General features: G+C 40.7%; 1 protein-coding gene across 3 annotated transcripts in view; it reads right to left on the reverse strand.

The window, feature by feature from the left end:
- The window catches only part of LOC122563202 (mitogen-activated protein kinase 14), a 75444-nt gene extending 55038 nt beyond the window's left edge, over positions 1 to 20406 (reverse strand). The window contains exons 1-2 of one of the 3 annotated variants that reach the window (XM_043716756.1): positions 20389 to 20406; positions 19611 to 19831 (exon numbers count right to left, since the gene is read on the reverse strand). In XM_043716756.1, the coding sequence (XP_043572691.1) occupies positions 19611 to 19726 (116 nt within the window). In that variant the 5' untranslated portion in view covers positions 19727 to 19831; positions 20389 to 20406. Of the gene's footprint in view, positions 1 to 19610; positions 19832 to 19915; positions 20021 to 20388 lie in introns of those variants that run through there. The other 2 variants (XM_043716755.1, XM_043716758.1) reach the window with 2 other exon arrangements.
- Between the last annotated feature and the right edge of the window lie 2917 nt (positions 20407 to 23323).

Below are 23323 nucleotides of genomic sequence, written 5' to 3' on the forward strand. Positions count from 1 at the left end.
GTCTATCACCCTCACCTTAACCTCCTTCCACCTATCGCATTCCCAACGCCCCTCCCCCAAGTCCCTCCTCCCTACCTTTTATCTTCGCCGCTTGGCACACCCTCCTCATTCCTGAAGAAGGGCTTATGCCCGAAACGCCGATTCTCCTGCTCCTTGGATGCTGCCTGACCTGTTGCGCTTTTCCAGCAACACATTTTTCAACTGTACTGAAATCCTACTCCAGGATATGAATGCAAAAGATAGACTGAAACTTCAGTGTAATACAGACAGAGCAATCTTCAAATGAGATTTTGACACAAGATATTATCAACCTCTTCAGATCAAAAATAAAAAGACTCAGGGGAAGATACGAGGTGGTATCTGAGAGCTGCTGTAGCCTCTGCAATGTAGAGGTTAGTACACCAGACTACAACAGCAACACCCTTACTGGCAGGGTTAATAAGTCAGGGTTGGGATCCAAGCATACTGCGTGCAGTCAGTTTGGAGGGAGACAGGTTGGATTGGGTAAGGGGAGCAGAGAAATTGAGGCAGCCAATCTCCCTCCAAACTGACTGCACTCCATGCACTGACATCCAACCCAGACTTTTGTTATTAACACTGCCGATAAGGGTGGCACTGTTTTCTTGTCCGGTGTATTGCAGAGGCTGAGCAACAGGTCTCCGATACCTCCTATCATCTTCCCCTGGACCATGACCCTACCATAGCACATCAGGCCATTGTATCAACTATGGACACTTACCTCATCTCGTATGGTGATCTCCTCCCCCACTGCCTTCAAGCTGATAGTCCCTCAGCCCTGCAAAACTTGCATCTATCTCCTTCTGAAAATCCACAAACAGGACTACCCATTATCTCAGCTTGCTCCTGCCCCAGAGAACTCATCTCTTCCTACCTAGACTCTGTCATTTCTCCCCAGTCCAGTCCCTGCCCACATACATCCGTGATTCCTGACACAATGCCAGTTTCAGAATTGCCAGTTTTCAGGCTCCAGCCATCTCCTCTTTACCACGGACGTGCAATCCCTTTACAAGTCCATCCCCCAACCAGGGTGGTCTCAGGGCTCTCCACTTCTCCCTGGAAGCAAAGGCCTGAACTATCCCCTCTCATCATACATTCCTTTGCTCATCCTCAACCACTTCTCTTAACTCTTATTTTCTTCAAGTCAAGGGGTGGCCATGATACCCACACGGGCCCGTTACACCTCTCTTTTGGGGGCTAAGTGGAACATTCCTGGTTTCAATCCTATTCTGGGCCCCACTCACAACTCTTTCCTGTATAATCGATGATGTCATTGGTGTTGCTTCCCTCTTCCATCCAGAATTCGAAAAGTTTATTGGTTTCGCTTCTAGTTTTCACCCTGCCCTCACTTTCACCTGGTCTACCACGGTTTCCTTCCTTCCTGGACATCAGTTTCCATTTCTGGGGACAGTCTGACCACTAACATCCACTATAAACCCACGGACTCCCACAGTCATCTGGACTATACATCCTTGTACCCTGCTTCCTGTAAAGACAGCATTCCATTCTCACACTTAGTCTCCGCTTCATATGTTCTGATAAGGCACAATTCAGCAAGGGAGCCTCCGAAACGTCCACCTTCTTCCTGAACTCTGGATTCCCTAGCACTACTGTTGACAGGACCCCCAACCAGGTCCGACCCATCAACCACACCTGCCCTCAATCCCCCTCTCTTCTCCCAGTGACAGGGTTCCCCATACCCTTATCTCACCAGCATATACATCAGAAGATCAGCCACCATTTCCACCACCCCCAGCAAGATGCCATCAGCACACATATTGCCCTCCCCTCTTGTCTGCCTTCCGCAGGGAGCATTCCCTCCAGGACTCTTGGTCCATGTTCCTTCACTCCCAACATCTCCCAGAGCCACACGGCACTTTCCTCTGCAACCACTGAAGGGGCAAGCATTGCACATTTATCTCCTCCCTCCTCAGTACCCAAAGAGCCCAAACATACTTTCCAGGTGAAGCAGCACTTTATTTGCACTTCTCACAATCTACTCTACTACATTTGCTGCTCACAATCTTTTCTCCTCATTTAGAGGAGACCACAAGTGTAGACTGGGCGATTGTTTTGCAGAACATCTATCTTTTCTGCAGGCTGAATATACAGTTTCCATTTGTCTGCCACTTTAACACACCATTCTGTCTTGGCCTTGCAGAGTGTTCTAGAGAAGCTCAGCGCAAGCTAGAAGAAAAACTCGTTGTCTTTTTCAGGACCCTGCAGCCCTCTGGACTCAATATTTAGTTTGATCATTTTAGGTCCATGTCTTCATTCCCTATGCCACACATTAGGCCTTATTATCACAGTCTGCCATTACATGCTACCTATTGTTAGCCACTAAGTTTCCACTATTCACCCTCCAAGCCAGATTGTTACCCACTCCTTTGTCTAACTGTTCTTCTCAATCTTTGGGCTCTATCCTTATTATTTACTCCTTACCCCCGACCCCCACCTTATCTTCTGCATATAAACCAACATTTTCCTCGCCAGTATCAATTGAAGGTCACCAGACCCAAAATGTTAGCTTTGGTTTCCCTTCACAGATGCTGCCAAACCTGCGGAGCCTTTCCAACAACTTCTGGTTTTGTTACTAATTTACAATACCCACTGTTCTTTCGTTTTTATGTTCACAAAACAGCTCAGTGTCCAACATTTGGTGCAATTCTGTAAATGGACAGTACAATCCTGAGTTACCACTTATAATCCTAATCAATAAGACACCAGGATAAATCAAATCCAGAATAAAAACACAATCTCAGATCAGGTTAATTTTTTTTTCCAAAAAAGTTCGACACTGAAGTGGTTTGTGACTGAAACATATACAGAGCCACAAATCCATACCAGCATGGAAACAGATCCTTCAGTCTAACTAGTCCATACCAAGCATAATCCCAAACTAAATTAGTACAACATGACTGCTCCTGGCTCACATCCCTCCAAAGCTCTCATTCGTGTACTTATCCAAATGTTTTTTAAACATCATAACTGTGTCCGCATCCACCACTTCCTCAGGAAGGTCATTCCACACGCAAACCACCCTCTGTCTAAATAATTTGTCCCCTTGTCTTTTTTTAAACCTCTTTCCTCTCACCTTGAAAATATGCCCCCTAATCTTGAAAGTCCACATCCTACAGAAAAGACACCTACCGTTAATTCTATCTATACCCCTCATGATTTTATAAACCTCAAAAAAAAGTCACCTCTCAACATCCTATGTTCCATGAGGATGCAGATGTTCTTAATGCATTATTCACATTACACAAAAGTGTAGAACAGTGGTATAGAATACAGTTTAGAAAGATTTTAACACAAACAACAAAAAGTTTCAACCCTGTTTCTCCAACATTAACTGTTATAGAGATTCATCCACAAAAATAATGTCCTATCTCAATTCTACATTTCTACTCAATCTTCTTCCAGTTTTCCCCCCTTATGGAATACACAAACAATTTTACAATTCCCTCCAAATCTGCAGGCATGAACCTTTCATAATTCTGAGGACCTAAATTCACTCAGTTCTCAACGTGAAGACTACTATACCAACTCTTTGGGCTTTGGGTTTCTCAGACAAAAAAACAATTCTGCTGAGGTGACTGGATAACCATACTCATCTGTTCTGAATTGAACAAGTTGATTCTGGAGGTCAAAACAAAACTAGTGGCTTTGCTGTGTTTACTTTGCCTGCCATAAACATCTTAACCAGGGTTCTTAGGGTTTTAGAAGTTCTCCCAAGCACATGCCCAAAATTCTTCTGCTTCTATTTTAAAATCCATCTTTCAAAAATGATGATAGGTATATTGTACATCTTGCATCAGGTCAACAAGTACCTGCACTAAGAATTACACTGAGTTATGATCAGTTAGGCTCACCTTCAGTGCCTGTCACCTACATACTTAACCTATACATATATTCATTCACAGGATTCTATCCTTTGCTCCTCTTTCACTTAAAAAAGTGTGGGAGATAACTAATCCCTTGTGCATTCTCCACAGTACTGCCATGACCAGAGTCCACTTGCTAATCAACACTGCTTTCCCATGCAACATAAATTGTTCTTCCTTTAGAAATTTGATATTCTTACATTTCTCAATAAGAATCATATAACTAAGCTTCAACAGTATCTCTTTTCAGCAATAAACACGTATGCAATGCTGTCATCCTGATGACAATCTTAATGTGCAGCTGCATCATGCTTTGCCTAAACCCAGAGTACACAAATATCTAGTGTACGTACTGAGGTTCTCTCTGTCCCCGGCATTGCGAAGGATGGGACTGGCATCGAATTCATGGAATGTTCCCAGCAATTGGTCCATTCTGTATAAGCTGTCCTTCATGGAGAAATTTGCAGAGAACACCATATGCGATTACAAGTCCATCAAGACGTGGTCAGCATGTATTGCTCTCAATATCCTACCAGAAAAGGGAGAGGATGAATCCTGTTGGGTTGTTCCCGGAGAGACTGTCAAAGTCATTTGGCAGAATGCATCACCAGAACTTTCCAACAAGCACCAAGACATTGCTTGGCTGGTGGTAAGAAGGGCATTACTTGTGAGATCCTGTGTGCCCAGATTGTGCCACCCACACTGCCCTCAAAGTGACTGTCAGGATGTACAGACTGTCACACATCTTCTTCTGGAATGTACCTTGGCAAAGGAAGTCTGGAGAGAGTGGTTTTTGTTGAGGTTCGTTCCAAGCACATCCATGATGCAGAACTCTGTGCTCTACAATCTGTTCCCTGGGATCAACTGACTGACTGACAGACAGACCCACCCCCCACGACAAACATCAACTGCGCCTGGAAGACCATCAACTCATTGAAAGACACTCTTTAGGTCTGCCTGAAACTGGCTTGTTTTTGAGAGCAAGAAGTTGATCTCTACTGAGTGTTTCAGGCTGGCACATTCCAAGGTCCAGGACTATAGTGCACCCATCTGCACAAAAATTTGGGCAACTGTTGTCAAGGTGCAGTTGGGAAAGACCACTAAGGTCTTTCTGGAATTAATTGGTGTCTATTCAGTTATCAGACCCTCCCGACGCCTCATAAGTATGTAAATATAACCTTGTGCAAAAAAGAAATGCCTTTGGATTTGTTAGTTCTCCATATGTACAGAATCGAAAAACCCTAGTGACAGTTTTTTTTAAATCAAGTATACTTTTGAAGTAAAGCAGTAACACGCACACACACATTTCCAAGGACAATGAGCAATTACCATAATAAGCCAAAAATATTGCTTGTGAAGCAAATCATCAAATCTTTATTTCCTCTTTTTCTGCTCCACTAAAAAAACAAACACTGAAAAGTAATTTTTTTCTGAACTAGTTCAAATGTAAGCAACAAAATTAGGCAACTATTCGAAGAGGTTAGATCTGAATCATCATAACAGGACAGAAAAGTAATGTAGATCTTGAAAGGCTGCCGAGAAAGCAAAAGCTCTAGATTTTAGAGATTTCTTTTTAACAACCAAGTTCTCTCTCATATTTTGTTGTAACTATTTGCACAAACAGTCTGCTTATTCATTAATAAATGCATCTCTTTAGATAAAAAGATATTAACAAATAAAAATGTATGGTGGCTAAATGGTGACACATAGTAATATGCGTTGCAAAGATGATGTAACAAGGACATCGAATATAGATGAATTACATTTCAAAAAATGAGGCTGAGACAATGTAATTTGTGATGTTTAAATAAAATGGACGGATTCAAAATCTCAAACATATTTAAAATTAAGATGCTTCTATGGTGTCGTAATTACTCAAAAACTAGCCAGAGTTTGCAATGTTAGAAGTCAACATTGGATAGACTATAATTGTATTACAATTGTCAAACACGTCTGCCTCATGGACAAGAACTACATTAATATAAAACTCATCTAGCCTCTTCCTTTGTTAAAGAAATTGTATAATTCAAGTTACAAACATACAAATGAGAAGCAAGCCTCCTCTGCCATTCAATTAAATCATAACTACATGTTGCATTCCAAATTCCACACACTGATCTATCCCCAACACCTATTAACTCGCTTGCCGAACAAGAATAATGTCGCCTTGAAATATATTCAACAGCCTTATTTCTACTACAATGAAGCAGAAAGTTCAAAACTCGCAGAGCTGTCAAACTATTTTCCCTTCATCTGTCCTCAACTACTTCATATTTCTCCCCCTCATACTCCATTTACTAGGTTAAATGAGCAGACAAAACTCCATCTATAATCGATGTCCTTGTTACATCATCTTTGCAACACGCATTACACTGTGTCACCATTTAGCCACCATACATTTAATCCCATCATGTCACTGATATAAACTGTACAAAGTTGAGGGCCCAGCACAGGTCCCTGCAGGACCCAATTGCTCTCATCCTGCCAATTAGAACCAAAAACAAATGTATGCATACTATTGCCGATCAGTCAATCTTTTATCCATAAAGCTATGTTACCTCTTGCACCATAAGTTCCTACTTTATGCAATAGTCTTTGTTTTGTGATTTGAGGCAAGATATTACAGTTCAATAGGTTCTGAAGTACAGGCAGGCCCTGGATCGCAAAGAGTCCACTCGCAAGTCGATTTGTATGCATTCAGCTTATAGAGTTGGGATGGTTTGATCTTCAAAGGGTTGGTGCAGACTCAATGGGCCAAATGGCTTCTTTGCACACTGTATAGATTATATGACCATCACAGGCAGAATTGTGAGAATTTATAATGGAGAATGGTGTAATTACGAAGAAACTGAATGATTACTCTGTTGTCACTGAGGTCAATGCAAGAAATCTCCCAGAAAGAGAAATCCAAGTAGCTAGGGAAATTGAAGAGTTGCAAGAAATCATCAATAAAAAGACTGTGCTGACTAAATTAATGGCACTGAAAGTAGATAAATCCCCATGAGCGGATATCCTCCATCCCAGGACATTGAAGGAGTTGGATATATAGTCAATGAATTGGTAATTATCTTCCAAAATTCTTTGGTTGTTGGAATGACTGCTGCAGATTGTAAAGTATCAAATATCACTACACTATTTAAGGAAAGTGAGCATGAACACAGAACTACAGACCTGTTAACTACAGATCAGTAGTAGGGAACATGCAAGAGTCTGCTATGAAGACTACCATAAACACATTTGGAAAATAATGACTGGGCATAGTCAGTATAGATTTGTGAATAGGAAGTCACATTCAACAAATTAGATTTTTTTTGGAAGAGGTTACTAATAAAGTTTATAATGGACTGCTAATGCAGTCCTGTGTTCGACTTAGACTTTCAGAAGATTTCTGTTACAGTACCCTGTTACAGGAGACTGGTTAAAAAATTCAAACACCTGGGATAGAAGATAATATACTGGCATGCACTAAGGATTAGCTAACTAGAAACCGTGGGAATAGATGGGTCATTCTCACATTGGCAGGTTGTGGCGCGTGGATCACTGCAAGGATCAGAACTAAGGCCTTAGCTATTCACAAGTGTCAACAACTTGTGGTAGGAACCAAATAAAATGCATTGTACCATCTGCAAATTTGGAAGAAAGAGAGTGTGTGGGGTAAGCAAGGTGGAAAGCAACTTCAGAAGGATTTGCACACGCTTAAGCAGATGAAATATATGGAAAATGTGAGGTGAGATTATCCACTTTGGCAGGAGAAACAGATGTGCAGAACATTTCTTAAAAGATAGGAAATTGAAAACTGGAAATCTACAAAAGGGACTAGGTGCCCTTGTTCATCAGTCACTAAAGGCGAACATGCAGGTGCACCAAACAATTAGGAAGATGAATGTTAGGAAAATAAATGATAGCCTTTACTGCAAGATTAGAGTTCAGGACTACTGAAGTCTTCCTTCAACTGTCTAGGAGCTTTGTTAGAATGCTGCCGGACATGTGCATTTTTAGGCTTTTTCTCAGGAATGACACTTTTGCAATAAAAGTTAGTAAAGATTCACCAGACTTGTTCCCAGAATGGGGACTTGTCCAAAGATACACTGGACAAACTGGCCTTGAATTCTCTGGAGTATTGACTAATGAGAGGTGATGTCACTGGAAGTTAAAAAAATAGTAAAAAGGGATAGGTTGTAGATTCAGGCAAGATGTTTGAGAGTCTAGAACCGGGGACACAATTTGAAAATAAAAAGGATGCCGCCACTAGATGCAGATGAAATGTTCTTTTCCTCAAAGGATTGTGAACCTTTAGAATTCTGTACCAGTGGGATCTGGAAGCTCAGTAGTTGACTATGTTAAAGCCTGAGATTGATAGTCACAAATCTATCAATGATATAAGGCTATTGGGGTGGGATGAGTAAAAGGCATTAAAGTATTCAAACAGCCATTATTAAAGAGTCATGCAGGCTTGACAGGCTGAATGGTCAACACCTGTTACTATGACCCTGTGAATCGAAATTAGAAATTGTAAATTAGATATTTAATCACAGAAAGCAAATAACATGGAGGTGGAGTGGAAGACAAAGTGCTTCAGCAAAATGTCTCTTTTCAGCTAAAGCCAAACACTTAAAAAATTCTGATATCTACAATGGATTTTCAGTTGTATTCATAGTATATGTATATTGTATATAATTGCCAATAGTTATTTCTGAACAGCTCAGAATAGAGGATGCTGATATTTTATTTTGCGCGCAGGACAATTCAATTTTTAAAAGAATGAAATGTCAAAAAACCAAAATCAAAAAATTAACAGGCCAAAAAGAAATTGTTTGCATTCATTAGTTCTGTTGACCAGTAACAGCTGCATCACATTCAGGTCAGAAGTCTCCACATGCACAAGTAGATTAAGAGTATATAAACCAGGGAAGAATTTTGAAGCGATCGAATGAATGGCCAAAGTTTTCTGTTGTTTTCAAAATAATTATTCTGCAAACACAGCTGGACTTGCCCACTATTTATTGGCTTTACCATTATATTGAGGGAAAATAGTTTGTACGGTAAGGAAAAAACCTATTTCAAGGATTTGCATGATGGTAACTCTACAAATTAAGATACCATGAGAAAGTATTGGATATTTAAATGGTATTTAAGATTACAATTGTACAGAACAGTTGCAAAATGCTTTGAAACAATGAAGCATCAAATAATCAAGTAACAATAACACTACCCTATTTGCACAAAAGATCCCACAAACATTAATGAAATAACCAATTTATTTTAGTGATATTTGTTGAATGATTAATACTAACCAAACTAGGAAGCATTGACTCTGCAAATAATGTTATGAGGTTTCTTCCACTCACCTAAGGGGTCACGTGAGCCAAAAAACATTTTCCCACAGTGTAGAATTCCCTAACCACTATATGGTGGTTAGCTGTAGTTAAATGATGTGATTTCACCTCTAGATTTAAAACCGCTTGAAACCACAATCTTCTGATTTGGAGGCAAGTGTGCTAACAGACAAGATTGATACCATAGCCTTGCAAGTTTTGTGCATCGTATCCTGTCTGATGCTTCAATAGAACTAAGAGCGAAACCACAAGGGAAACAAAGTGGAAAATCCCCTTTCATAGCATTTCTCATGAATTTAAGCACAATATTCAGAAAGTAAAAACCTTGAAATTTATTTTCTGCAATAAATTCCACTTTGTCATATTACATCCCCTTTGCCATCCACCAAGTCATACCTTGGTATCCTCTGATCCAGAAATGAACTTTTACAAGATCCAAGGTCATTTTTCTACCTTCCGATCAATTCCAGTCGAAAATCATAGCCCATGACCATTCAAATTCACTTCTGAGAGTTTTCCAATCCCTTCATGACTGGCTTCTGTTTTTTCACATAACTAACTCATCCAAGATTCAAGACTCCATACCCTATCAGACTGATCTCAGATCACTCAAGTCCTTCTGTTATTGAGAAAATAGAGTCTGTTATAAAGGGTTTAATAGCAGAGCATCTAGAAATACACAAAAGTGGACTTAAAAAGGAAAATATACTAGCAAAAAAAAAAAAGGGCCATGAGATGTCTATGGCAGAAGGGATCAAGGAAAACACCAAGGCTTTTACAAGTATGTTAGAGTAAGAGGATTACTTATGAAAGAGTGGGATCAAGACATCAAAGGGCCAACCTATGCGAGGAGCCAGCGGACATGGGTGAGGCTTTAAATTAATACTTACCCGTATTCACAGAAGAGAAGGACATTGTAGTCAGATTTGTCACCTCTGTAGTCAGAGGTGGAAGAGATCCTATCTGATTAATTTTTTTTGAAAGGTGACTAAATATATTGATGATGGTCGTACGGTTGATGTGGTTTACATAGACTCCAGTAAGGCCTTTGACAAAATCGCTCATGGAAGGCTGGTCCAAAAAGATCCCATGTAATCCAAGGCAAGTTGGCAAACTGGATCCAAAATTGGCTTACAGATAGGAGGCAAAGGGTAATGGTGAAGGGCTGTTTTTTTTTAAAAAGTAGAAACCCATGACCAGCATTGTACTACAGGGACCCTTGCTGTTTATTGTGTACCCTCAACTTAGATGCAAATGTAGTAAGTATAATCAAGCTTACAGATGACATGAAAATTGATGATTTTAATCATGAGGAGGATGTTCGCAGGCTACAGTTTGATATTGATCAGTTGGTAAATTGGGCAGAACAATAGCAGATGGAATTTATTTTCGATAATTACAAGGTGATGCATTGTGTATATCCCTCCCTTTTTGCATAACGAATAGCAGAGGGTACTGAGGAACAAAGGGACCTTGGTGTACAAGTCTGTTGATCCCTGAAGAGGTCAGGACAGGTAGACAGGATGACAAAGGCAGCATGTGGGATGTTTGCCTTCAAATAGCCAGACCAAAGAATATAGGAGCAAGGAAGACTTGTTACAACTTTGTAAACAACAGATAGAATACTGTGTGCAGTTCTACTCATCATACTATTAGAAGGGTGCAAATGCACTGGAGGGGGTTCAGAGGAGATTCACTAGCTTTCAAACGGAATATGGGAAGTTTTACTAAAACTCAGACCACAGCTGAGACACTAACAGTTTTAGGCCCCTTGTCCAAGGAAAGCTATATTGGCGTTGGAGCCCAGAGAAGGTTGACTCCACTGATACCAGGTATGCAAGGACAGTTTTACGATGAGATGTAGCTTAGACTTGCACTTATTGGAGTTTAGAAAAATGAGTGACAAACTTATTGAAACAAAATTCTTACGGGTCTTCAACAGGGTAGTTTGTAAAGAAGGTAGTTTTCCCTTGTGGGAGAATCTAGGTCAGTCATAGAGTCCGAGATGTACAGCATGGAAACAGACCCTTCAGTCCAACCCGTCCATGCCGACCAGATATCCAAACCCAATCTAGTCCCACCTGCCAGCACCCAGTCCATATCCCTCCAAACCTTTCCTATTCATATACCCATACAAATGCCTCTTAAATGTTGCAATTGTACTAGCCTCCACCACTTCCTCTGGCAGCTCATTCCATGCACGTACCACCCTCTGTGTGAAAACGTTGCCCCTTAGGTTTCTTTTATAATTTTCCCCTCTCACCCAAAACCTACGCCCACTAGTTCTGGACTTCCCCAACGCAGGGAAAAGACTTGGTCTACTTACCCTATCCATGCCCCTCATGATTTTGTAAACCTCTATAAGGTCACCCCTTAGCCTCCAACGCTCCAGGGAAAACAGCCCCAGCCTGTTCAGCCTCTCCCTATAGCTCAGATCCTCCAACCCTGGCAACATCCTTGTAAATCTTTTCTGAACCCTTTCAAGTTTCACAAAATCTTTCCAATAGGAAGGAGACCAGAACTGCATGCAATATTCCAACAGTGGCCTAACCAATGTCCTGTACAGCCACAACATGACCTCCCAACCCCTGTACTCAATACTCTGACCAATAAAGGAAAGCATACCAAACACCTTCTCACTATCCTATCTACCTGCTACTCTACTTGCAAGGAGCTATGAACCTGCACTCCAAGGTCTCTTTGTTCAGCAACACTCCCTAGGACCTTACCATTAAATGTATACATTATGCTAAGATTTGCTTTCCCAAAGTGCAGCACCTCGCATTTATCTGAATTAAACTCCATCTGCCACTTCTCAGCCCATTGCCCCATCTGATCAAGATACTGTTGTAATCTGAGGTAACCCTCTTTGCTGTCCACTACACCTCCAATTTTGGTGTCATCTGCAAACTTACTAAGTATACCTCTTATGCTCACATCCAAATCATTTATGTAAAATGACAAAAAAAAAAAGAGGACCCAGCATCGATCCTTGTGGCACTCCACTGGTCACAGGCCTCCAGTTTGATAAACAACCCTGTGTCATCTGCAAACTTACTAAGTATACCTCTTATGCTCACATCCAAATCATTTATGTAAAATGACAAAAAAAAAAAAGAGGACCCAGCATCGATCCTTGTGGCACTCCACTGGTCACAGGCCTCCAATTTGATAAACAACCCTCCACCACCACCCTCTGTCTTCTACCTTTGAGCCAGTTCTGTATCCAAATGGCTAGTTCGCCCTGTATTTCATGAGATCTAACCTTGTTAACCAATCTCCCATGAGAAACCTTGTTGAATGCCTTACTGAAGTCCATATAGATCACATCTACTGCTCTGCCCTCAATCTTCTTTGTTACTTCTTCAAAAAACACAATCAAGTTTGTGAGACATGATTTCCCACGCACAAAGCCATGTTGACTATCCGGATCAGTCCTTGCCTTTCCAAATACATGTACATCCTGTCCCTCAGGATTCCCTCCAATAACTTGCCCACCACTGATGTCAGGCTCACTGGTCTATAGTTCCCTGGCTTGTCCCTACCACCCTTCTTAAACAATGGCACCACGTTAGCCACGCTCTAGTCTCCCAGCACCACGCCTGTGACTATCGATGATACAAATCTCTCAGCAAGAGGCCCAGCAATTACTTCTCTAGCTTCTCAGAGTTCTAGGGTATATCTGATCAGGTCCTGTGGATTTATCCACCTTTATACTTTTCAAGGCATCCAGCACTTCCTCCTCTGTAATTTGGACATTTTGCAAGATGTCACCATCTATTTCCCGACAGTCCGTATCTCCAATATCCTTTTCCACAGTAAATACTGATGCAAAATACTCATTTAGTATCTTCCCCCCCATTTTCTACGGCTCCACACAAAGGCTGCCTTGCTGATCTTTGAAGTGCCCTATTTTGTCCCTAGTTACCCTTTTGCTCTTAATTCATTTGTAAAAATCCTTTTGGATTCTCCTTAATTCTATTTGCCAAAGCTATCTCATGTCCCCATTTTGCCCTCATGATTTCCCCCCTTAAGTATACTCCTACTTCCTTTATACTCTAAGGATTCACTCGATCTATCCTGTCTATATCTTACATATGCTTCCTTCTTTTTCTTAACCAAACCCTCAAATTTCTTTAGTCATCCAGCATTCCCTATACCTACCAGCCTTCTCTTTCACCCTAACAGGAATATAGCTTCTGTGGATTCTAGTTATTTCATTTCTGAAGGCTTCCCATTTTCCAGCCGTCCCTTTACCTACAAACGTCTGCCCCCAATCAACTTTTGAAAGTTCTTGCCTAATACCGTCAAAATTGGCCTTTTTCCAATTTAGAACTTCGACTTTGAGACGTGGCCTATCCTTTTCCATCACTATTTTAAATTAATAGAATTATGGTTGCTGGCCCCAAAGTGCTCCCTCACTGACAGTTATCTGCCCTGCCTATTTCCCAGGAGTAGGTCAAAATTTCCACGTTCTCTAGTAGGTACATCCACATACTAAACCAGAAAATTTTGTACATACTTTACAAATTCCTCTCCGTCTAAACCCTGAACACTATGGCAGTCCCAGTCGATGTTTGGAAAGTTAAAATCCCCTACTCTAACTACCCTATTATTCTTACAGATAGCGGAGATCTCCTTACAAATTTATTTCTCAATTTCCCTCTGACTATTAGGAGGTCTATAATACAATTCCAATAAGGTGATCATCCCTTTCTTATTTCTCAGTTCCACCCAAATAACTTCCCTGGATGTATTTCCAGGAATATCCCCCCTCAGCACAGCTGTAATGCTATCCCTTATCAAAAAATACCACTTCCCCCTCCCTTTCTATCCTTCCTGTAGCATTTGTATCCTGGAACAATAAGCTGCCAGTCCTGCCCATCTCTGAGCCACGTTTCTGTAATTGCTATGATATCCCAGTCCCATGTTCCTAACCATGCCCGGAGTTCATCTGCCTTCCCTATTGAGCCCCTTGCATTGAAATAAATGCAGTTTAATTTATTGGTCCTACCTTGTCCCTGCCTGCCCTGACTGTTTGACTCACTTCTGTTCTCAGCTGTACCCATCTCAGATTGACCTCTTTCCTCACTATCTCCCCGGGTCCCACCCCCCACATTACTAGTTTAAATCCTCCCAAGCAGTTCTAGCAAATTTCCCTGCCAGTATATTTGTCCCCTTCCAATTTAGGCGCAATCCGTCCTTCTTGTAAAAGGTCATTTATACCCCAGAAGAGATTCCAGTGATCCAAAAATGTGAATGCTTCTCCCATACAGCAGCTCCTCAGCCATGTATTCATCTGCTCTATCCTCCTATTCCTGCCCTCACTCAGCTCGTAGCACCGGGAGTAATCCAGATATTACTACTCTCGAGGGCCTCCTTTTTAAATTCCTGCCTAACTCTAATCTCCCTTCAGACTCTCAACCTTTTCCTTTCCTATGGAAGGAGAGGGTATAACCTCAGAATTAGGAGTTGTATATTTAAGAGTACATAGGAGGAAGTGCTTCGCTCAGTAGTGAATCTGTGAAATTCTTTATCTCAGAGGAATGTCTAGGCTAGATTGTTGGTCATTCAAGGTTGACAGAGATCTGTCATTAGTATGGGAATGAAGGATTATGGAGAAAACCCAGGAAAGTGGAGGTAAGGATTTATCAGATCAGCCATTATCTTAATGAATTGAGCAAACTGACACAGGGAAGGACAAGGTTTCATAGGCTTAAAGTCAGACAAATAGCCAGGTCCAGATAAATTGCGAATTAGCCTGCTGTGGGAGAGGCAAGGGAAGAGACTGCAAGGGCACTAATCCAAATTTTTTAACTCCTCTATAGCCAGAGGACTGGAGAACAGCTAATTTAATTCTGATATTTAAGAAAGGCTGAGAGAAAGCCAGAGCAGCGAATCTCACATCACACTATTGGAGAAAATTCTGAAGGACAGCATCTATCCCTGCTTGGAGAGGTTAGGCTTGATCAGGAATAGTCAGCATGGTTTTGTCAGACAGAGGTCATGCCTAATAAATTTGATAGAAGTTTTTGAGAAAGTGACCAGGCACATACATGAAGGTAGTGGAGTTGATGTATGTTATATAGATTTCAGCAAAATCTTTGGTAAAGTCCCACATAGGAGACTTGCCAAGAATGCAAACACTCAAGGTAGAGGATAATTTGATAAAGTAGACTCAAAATTGGCCGTGTTGTCGGAGACAGAAGGCGAGGACAGAAAGCTGATTTAATGACAGGAACCCAATGTCCACTAGCATACCACAGGGGTCTGTGCTGGTCCCCTATTATCTGTCATTTCTACAAATGACAGATGACTGTATGTATATTAGGAAATTTGCGGATTAAACAAAGATTGGTTGGGTAGTTAACAATGAGGCTGAGTGCCTTGGGCTACAAGATGATATAAATGGGATGGTCAAATGGGCAGATAAATGGCAGGTAGAATTCAACCTTGAAAAAATGTGAGATGATACACTTTGGATGAGTATTTTGACAAGAAAGTGTTCAGTGAGTAGCATGACACTAGGAAGCTCTATGGAACAAGCCTTGGTGCGTTTGATAGATCTCTGAAAGCAGAGGGCATTCTGGTAGGGTAGTGGAAAATGTCATACGGGGCACTTGCCTTTCTCAACTGAGGCATAGATTACGAAAGCAGGGAGGTCATGATGGGATTATAAAGAGTTAACTTCCCCTAACTCTGCCATCATGATTTATTGTCCATTCTCTTTTTGAACGTGTTCTGGATACCACCAATACTAAGATGCTGTATAATGCAAGCTGATGGCAACACACAAGATTAAAGGTGACAAACAATTCTAAAGGCCACAAAGAAAATTTAAGACATGGCAGCTGGATTAGGCCATTTGGACCTTTCAGCCTACACCATTTTTGATCAAGATTGTAGCTGACATTCTACCTGAATGTGTCCCCTAATATCCAAATTCCTCTCATATCCAAAATAAATGCACAATGTGTCTCGAATGCACACAACAATTGAGTATCAGATCTGAGGCAAAGAATTCCAAAGATATTTGATTAGAGAAATGTCTTATTTATTCTAAATAGCTTACTTATCTTGAAACCCTGCTTGTGTTATACATTCCCTGGGCAGGGAAACATTGCTTCAGCTTTTGTCCCTCAAGAATTTATATTCTTAAAATTAGATCTTCTCTCATTCTTCTAAACTCTAGGGAATAAAGACTAATCTATTCAATCTGCCCTCATTGCATGTCATAGCAGAAGTGCAACACCACTGTGGGATTTTCAGAATTGTATGAAGAAATTTTACAAACAAAAAAAGGTAAAAAGTAGAACAAATGCATTAGCAGCTTAACATGCGGAATAGTGGCATAACTTAACACTTATGAAATACTACAAAAAATATGTAGATTGCTGCACTGAGATGAATATTATGCAATTTAATTTTCAGAACATGAATAGGTTTTGGACATGACAATTTCAATGTTTGAATAAAGTTTAACTTTAAATATCAAAATGTTTACAACATTGAATTTGTTTGGAATTACCAAGCCCAGCAGTGACAGAATTTGAATTAGCATACATACTTGGCAATGACTAATCACTGATTTATATTTAAAATATTAAAGAAGATTAAATGCAGAGATCATAATTCTCAACAGGTTTTTGAATTTTAAATAGTGTTGTATTTTCCCATTCCAATTTTTCTGAAGTACCTGTGAACATTTATTGCAACGTTTACATCCACAGGAAACGAAATGTGACGAGAGAAACTGTTACTGCTTAATTAGTTGCTCTGTTTAACATACTGCCATTTACCAGTCTCCTCAAAGACTTATCAATGCTGGTTACAGCATTGTTCCCATCATTTGTGTGGAAAATATGAATTAAATAGCACAGGAAATATTTCACTCAAAAGATAATTCAGTTCAGCACTCAGGTTCAAAAGTAAGATTCTTTTGAAAAATACATACCAAGGATTGAAGCACTGATTCAGTATTTCATTATTTCCAATTAATTGTACTGATATTACAGTAAAATCATTTCCAGTTTAGCACAGGTAAAAATTGAGTACAAAACTAAGGCAGCACTTAACTTACTAATTTCTTATTCCCCGAATTGCTTTTCACTTTCTCGTCTGCACTCTAATTAGTCACCTAAAATCAAGGCTGCTAAAACCTATCATGGATTTTATAACATTTAATGTTTCTGTGGAATTGTTGTATTGAAAATGTGTCCATTTATAGTATAATGCGTATACAACGACAGTAGCAAATAACTATATGCAGTTTCCCTGCAACACAGCATCTCAGGGCATATCATGGGTTGGTTGCATATGATGAAACAACATTGCTGGACTATACAGGTGAGCCAATGTGTCAGCTCATCTAGCAGTGACCCAAATGCCACTACAAGCACATAATGGTACCCCAAGAAATTTCCTCCCAAATGGATATTGGTTCCCTTAGCAGCTCTATTCCTCTTTAGAACTACTTTAGATAGTGCCCATCATGGTAGCCAATGGTGTGAAAAAAATGAATTCATGACTAACACAAAATGAGATTGTGCAAAATCAATGTCACAGACAGAAATCGGCAATTTGCAGGCACAAGAACTAATTTGTCACACTCTGGTTGGAGTTAAGCAATGCATTAGTTGCCTACAATTAGCTTCTTAGCAATGTTGCGTTACTCAAGAAAATCATTTAAATTTTCATAATATTTCCAAAATAAAAGCACCATGAACTACTTCAGCACATCTATTTGTGAAGTTTAAAATACTCTTTATTGACACCCAAACTTCTCAAATCAGAGCAGTGTTAGTACAGCAGGAGCATTTCAGCCACTGAGCCGAGCAATGGAGAATATTCTGCAACTTATTTTACTTGCACGAATACTGTAAGCAGATGAGCATTAATTGGAAGCAGTGAAATCAGTTTGTGATACGTAATAATGGAGTATCTAAAGGAATTTGAGGTCAACAATCTCAAACTCAATCAAACTTTTGCCACTCATCTTTCAATTGGATCCAACTCATTTATAAACCTTTCCGCAACATTATCCGACTCTTTGTAAACAACTGAGCTGAAAATGTGTTGCTGGAAAAGTACAGGTCAGGCAGCATCCAAGGAGCAGGGGAAATCGACGTTTCGGGCATGAGCCCTTCTTCAGGACTCATGCCCGAAAAGTCGATTCTCCTGCTCCTTGGATGCTGCCTGACCTGCTGTGCTTTTCCAGCAACACATTTTCAGCTCTGATCTCCAGCATCTGCAGTCCTCACTTTCTCCTCTTTGTAAACAACATCTAGTCGTCGATGCTGCAGCTAAGTTTCTATTGAACCCACAATTCTACTCCATTGTTAATGGCAGCGTTTCGTAGTAAAAAGATAGCAATTAGCGAAAAATGTGAATTTATGGCTCATGTTTGGTTGGAAAGGATCCCAGAGATTCAAATACAGCACTCATGAAGACAAGGCAGGCTGGCCAAATTGTGCAAATCAGTAAGTTCTAAACTTCCAGCAAACTGCTCGTTATTTCGGTGCCGTGCCTATATGAGGAACTAAGTCCCAACGGGTCAAAGCAGTGCTATTCAACAAATAGCATTGCTAACACAATACAATTTAGTCAATTAAAGTTTTCCCGTGAAAATGAAAAGTGCAACCATAAACACAATAAAGAGCAACAATAGTCCTTAAAACGAACAAAAGACAACCTCTGTACACAAAAGTTATCAAAATGCTGAAAGGATTAGGGCATCTATAGATATAACACAGGGCTTAGAACTAATCCACAAGACAAACTCTGATGGGTTAAAGTCCAATGATGATTTAAAAAAACAGGAATTAGAACTACACAGCAGACTTTCACTGACTGTGTCTCCTGGCTGCTCTCCTCTCTTGCACACTGTCTGTGTGCAAGTATTATTATATAATGCAAGACTGGAGGCTATATCAAACATTTGTCATTTTATTTCATGTTAACATTCTATCTCATTTCTTTTGTGGAAAGTTAAAAATGTGAAGAAAGTTAAAAACCTTTTTGTTGGACACGGTAGGCGACCACGGGCAGTGGAGAAAACCAAGGCATCATGCAAAAAGTTATTGAGCAATTTGTTTTTGACTAGAGTGAATAAGTTTTGTCAAATCCGCTCAAGAATTGTGCGCAAAGAAAATGTTTAAAAATGCAATGCGTGCACGAGTCCCAATGAACCACACGCCAAAACATCTTAGTGAATCATGAAGAAAAAGTGTGGGCCTAGCTAGGCCTGCAGGGGTGCACAGCTGCCAAGGCTGCTGCAGCTCTTACACAACTTTCCCACAACTTGGGGCAAAACAGAAACCCGTGCGCGGCTCCAGCAAAAAAATTAAGTAAATGAAAGCAACGGAACACGTACCAAACGGAGCCGTAAGCCCCTGATCCGACGGGAGAGAGGTTCTGGTATCTCTCCGGCACTTCCCAGATTGTCTTATTCAACTCCTGTTTGTAAAAGTGCGGCCTGACTTCTGACATTGTGCAGGGAGGCTGCTCTCCTCTCTTGCAAAAGGGGAGGGTCGCAGGCGGTTGAGGGAGGCGGGTGGAAGGAAGAGGAAGGCGTCGGGGTGCGGAGAGGAGTTGCTGCAAAAAAGAATTTAAAATTTTGAAAGAAACCGCCCCTTCCGTATCTCAACGGGAGTTCACATTTAAAACAAAACGACTGACTCGTGGAGGTGGCCAGTGTCGTTATATAGCTCCTTATTGTAATCCCGATGTGGAGAAAGTGAGATCCATCTAAAAGGGGGTAGATCTGAAGCATCGGGAACACCCCCCCACGGGGAATGACATCTGACACCCGACTGCTCGAGCAGCTCCACTTCCCCCTTCAGTCGTGCTGACGTCAGTGAGCCACGCCCACACCCGCGCGCCGGACGGTTCGGTCATTGCGTCATCCAGTCTCTCTCTCTCCCCCGCCCGGGATCGTCGCACGCGGCTACCTCTTCCCAACGGTTTCTGCTGTCACTCGGCCCGATTGCCCCCTCCCCCCCTTTCGTGTCTCTGCTCACTGTTCTCGCCCCCCATCAGATCAACTCCCGACGTCGGCTGCTTCACATTGAACACATCGTGCTTTAATTTCTAACATACTGCGGGGGTGTCGCTGAAAATAAGATACGTGGGAGAGAAAGATAAACACACACACACAAACGACGTTTTAAGTTATTCCTCGCAAAGGTGCATACGGATAGCAGATAAGTTGAGAATTGAAAAGCTGAAGTCGATAGGCTTTTGTTAGCGAAGGTCGCTGGGGGAAGATGTGGGGGCAGATACATATTGTTTAAGAGGTATTTAAACACACGAACAGGCAGGAGATAAAGAGATAGAGACTACGTGCAGGCAGATCGGATTGGTTTAGAATGGCGTCATAGTCAGCACAAATAAGATGGGCTGAAGGGCCTGTTCCTGCTGTATGTTTTATATGCTGAGGAATAAGGGACTAGATCATCCATCCAATTTTATAGTCTAATTTTGCAAACATCAATCACTAGCTTGAGTGAAAGCTAATTTGTAACAAGTTGTGTTAGATGTGTCTGTGTGCAAGTATTATTATATAATGCAAGACTGGAGGCTATATCAAACATTTGTCATTTTATTTCATGTTAACATTCTATCTCACATTTCTTTTGTGGAAAGTTAAAAATCACAACACCAGGTTCTAGTCCAACAGGTTTAATTGGAAGCACACTAGTTTTCGAGCGACGCTCCTTCATCAGGTGATTGTGGAGGGTTTGATTGCAACACAGAATTTATAGCAAAAATTTGCAGTGTGATGTAACTCGAAATTATACATTGAAAAATTGATTGTTAAGCCTTTCATCTGTTAGAATACAGTGATAGTTTCACTTCTTTCATGTATAAATCACAAAACCTTTTTTATAAAGTTGCATTCTCAGGTTAGCTGTTATCAATGGTGATAGCTAGACAATGTGTTGAAGGTGTTAGACCCCTGTGTTCTCTGTCTATGACCTGATGTTTAGATTGATTCTAATCTAAAAAGTGAGATAACAGAGTTTTACATAAATTCATGCAGTTTTTGAGCTTAGAGTTTTACATAAATACAGAGTTCTTTTGTGGACTCCTTGTAGAGCTGAGAATAAGCACAGTACACTTAACACTTCCCACCATTTAGTGAGGCAATATAGGTAGGCATGCTTGTATGTTGGAGAGCCATGAAATGTAGAGGTGCTGGTGTTGGATTGGGGTGGACAAAGTTAGAAATCACAGCACCAGGTTATAGTCCAACAGGTTTATTTCAAAATACAAGCTTTCAGAGCTCTGCTCCTTAGTCAGTAGCTAGTCGACATAGCATTAGCTACCTGACCAAGGAGCAGGGCTCCAAAAGCTTAAACTTCGAAATAAACCATTGGACTATAACCTAATGTTGTGATTTTTAACAATGTTGGAGAAATTATTATCTGGAGTAATTAGTTTCATGTTGCAGACTCTGTGCAAGTATGACAGCTACCATCAAGTAGGAAGTCCAGCAGCTCCTACTGTTCAGGTTTCAGACCGGCAACATAGGAGGGGGAATATCTTAATTATTGGTACCATATCCTTTGGAGGATTTACCATGTTTTTATCACTAATCCCCATCAAAGCTTTCCATTCCCCAGTAGCCTGTTGACTGTAGAATCTACCCTCTCTTCACCCAAGCCTGCTAGTCTGACCCATAAAAATCTTCCCGTCCATCCAATGCCCCCCGCCTATCCCAACCCACAGTTGATACATACACACATACCACCCCATCTGGCTGCAGTGAAGATCTCTGTTGGGAATTGCATGAAGTCCCAACAGTGGACATCACTGCCTTTGGCACTGCCAGTACTAGAGAGTTGCCTGCAATTTTATTCCTATATGGAGGCAGAAGTCTCTGCCTGAATTGATTAATGCTCTGCCAAGTTTTAAATGACAACAGTGAATCCACATGAACAAGGGAACTTACTTCCAAAATAGTAGGCTGTGAGGTGCAAGGACCCTGACGCAAAGTAAAATTATGCCTTTTGTCAATATTCAAAATTAGTTTGGAAATGTGGATTAAGTTGAAAGAGTGTGGGAACAAGGGGGTAAATATGATCAGACGTTTTTGGTTTTGTTTAGGGTAAACAACATGGATTGATTGGGTTAGTGAACTGTTTTCATGCTATGGCCTATTTCTCGGTAAATAGATTTTAAATGTGTATCACTTTAAAATCTCACTACAGTTCACCTTTGCAAGTGTGCTGTTTTGTATTTGATTATACAACAATAAAAGGAGTTGTTTTTATATAACAACAAGGCATTCCGAGGTGCTTCACAGAAGTATTATCAATCAAAATTTTATACCAAACCACAGAATGAGAAATTAGGACAGATGATGAAAAGCTTGTTTAAGAAGCATCTCACAAAAGGGAAAGAGGTCAAGAGAAATAGAGGTTTCAAAATTCAAGGTATTTTGAACTCAACAGCTGAAGGAACGGCTGCCAATCTTGGAGCAGTTAAAATTCATGATGCACAGGAGGCCATAATTAGAAGAATGAAGGTATCTCTGAGGTTGAAGGGCTGAAGAGGCGACAGTTATTTGAAACCAAGAAATGAATTTTAAAACTAAGGCGGTGATTAACTGCGAGCAAATGTGGATCAGTGCCCACAAGAGGTGAACAAGATTTGATGTGGGTTAAGTGTAACAGAGCTTTGAATGAGCTTAAGTTCATGGAGGTTGGAAAGTGGGTTGCTGAAGTTCTCAGAGTAGCAAAGGACGGGATGAATGGTCGAGCAACATGTGAACTGAGACAAAGCAATTAGTATAAGATAAGACCATAAGACATAGGAGTGGAAGTAAGGCCATTTGGCCCATCGAGTCCACTCCGCCATTTAATCATGGCTGATGGGCATTTCAACAGTATGAAAGTGGCATTAAGCAGTCTTAGTATTGGAACAAATGTATGGATAGATGCTCATCTTGGGTAAAATACAATGCCAATGTTGTGTACAATCTCCTACAAACCCAAGAATATAACTAACTTGGTGGCTAGTGAACACAAGTTGAGAACACAGGTCATTTTGTGATCTAATGAGAGTCACTGGACTCAAAACGTT

Source organism: Chiloscyllium plagiosum, chromosome 26 (assembly GCF_004010195.1).
Source record: "Chiloscyllium plagiosum isolate BGI_BamShark_2017 chromosome 26, ASM401019v2, whole genome shotgun sequence".
NCBI classification, from domain to species: Eukaryota; Metazoa; Chordata; class Chondrichthyes; order Orectolobiformes; family Hemiscylliidae; genus Chiloscyllium; species Chiloscyllium plagiosum.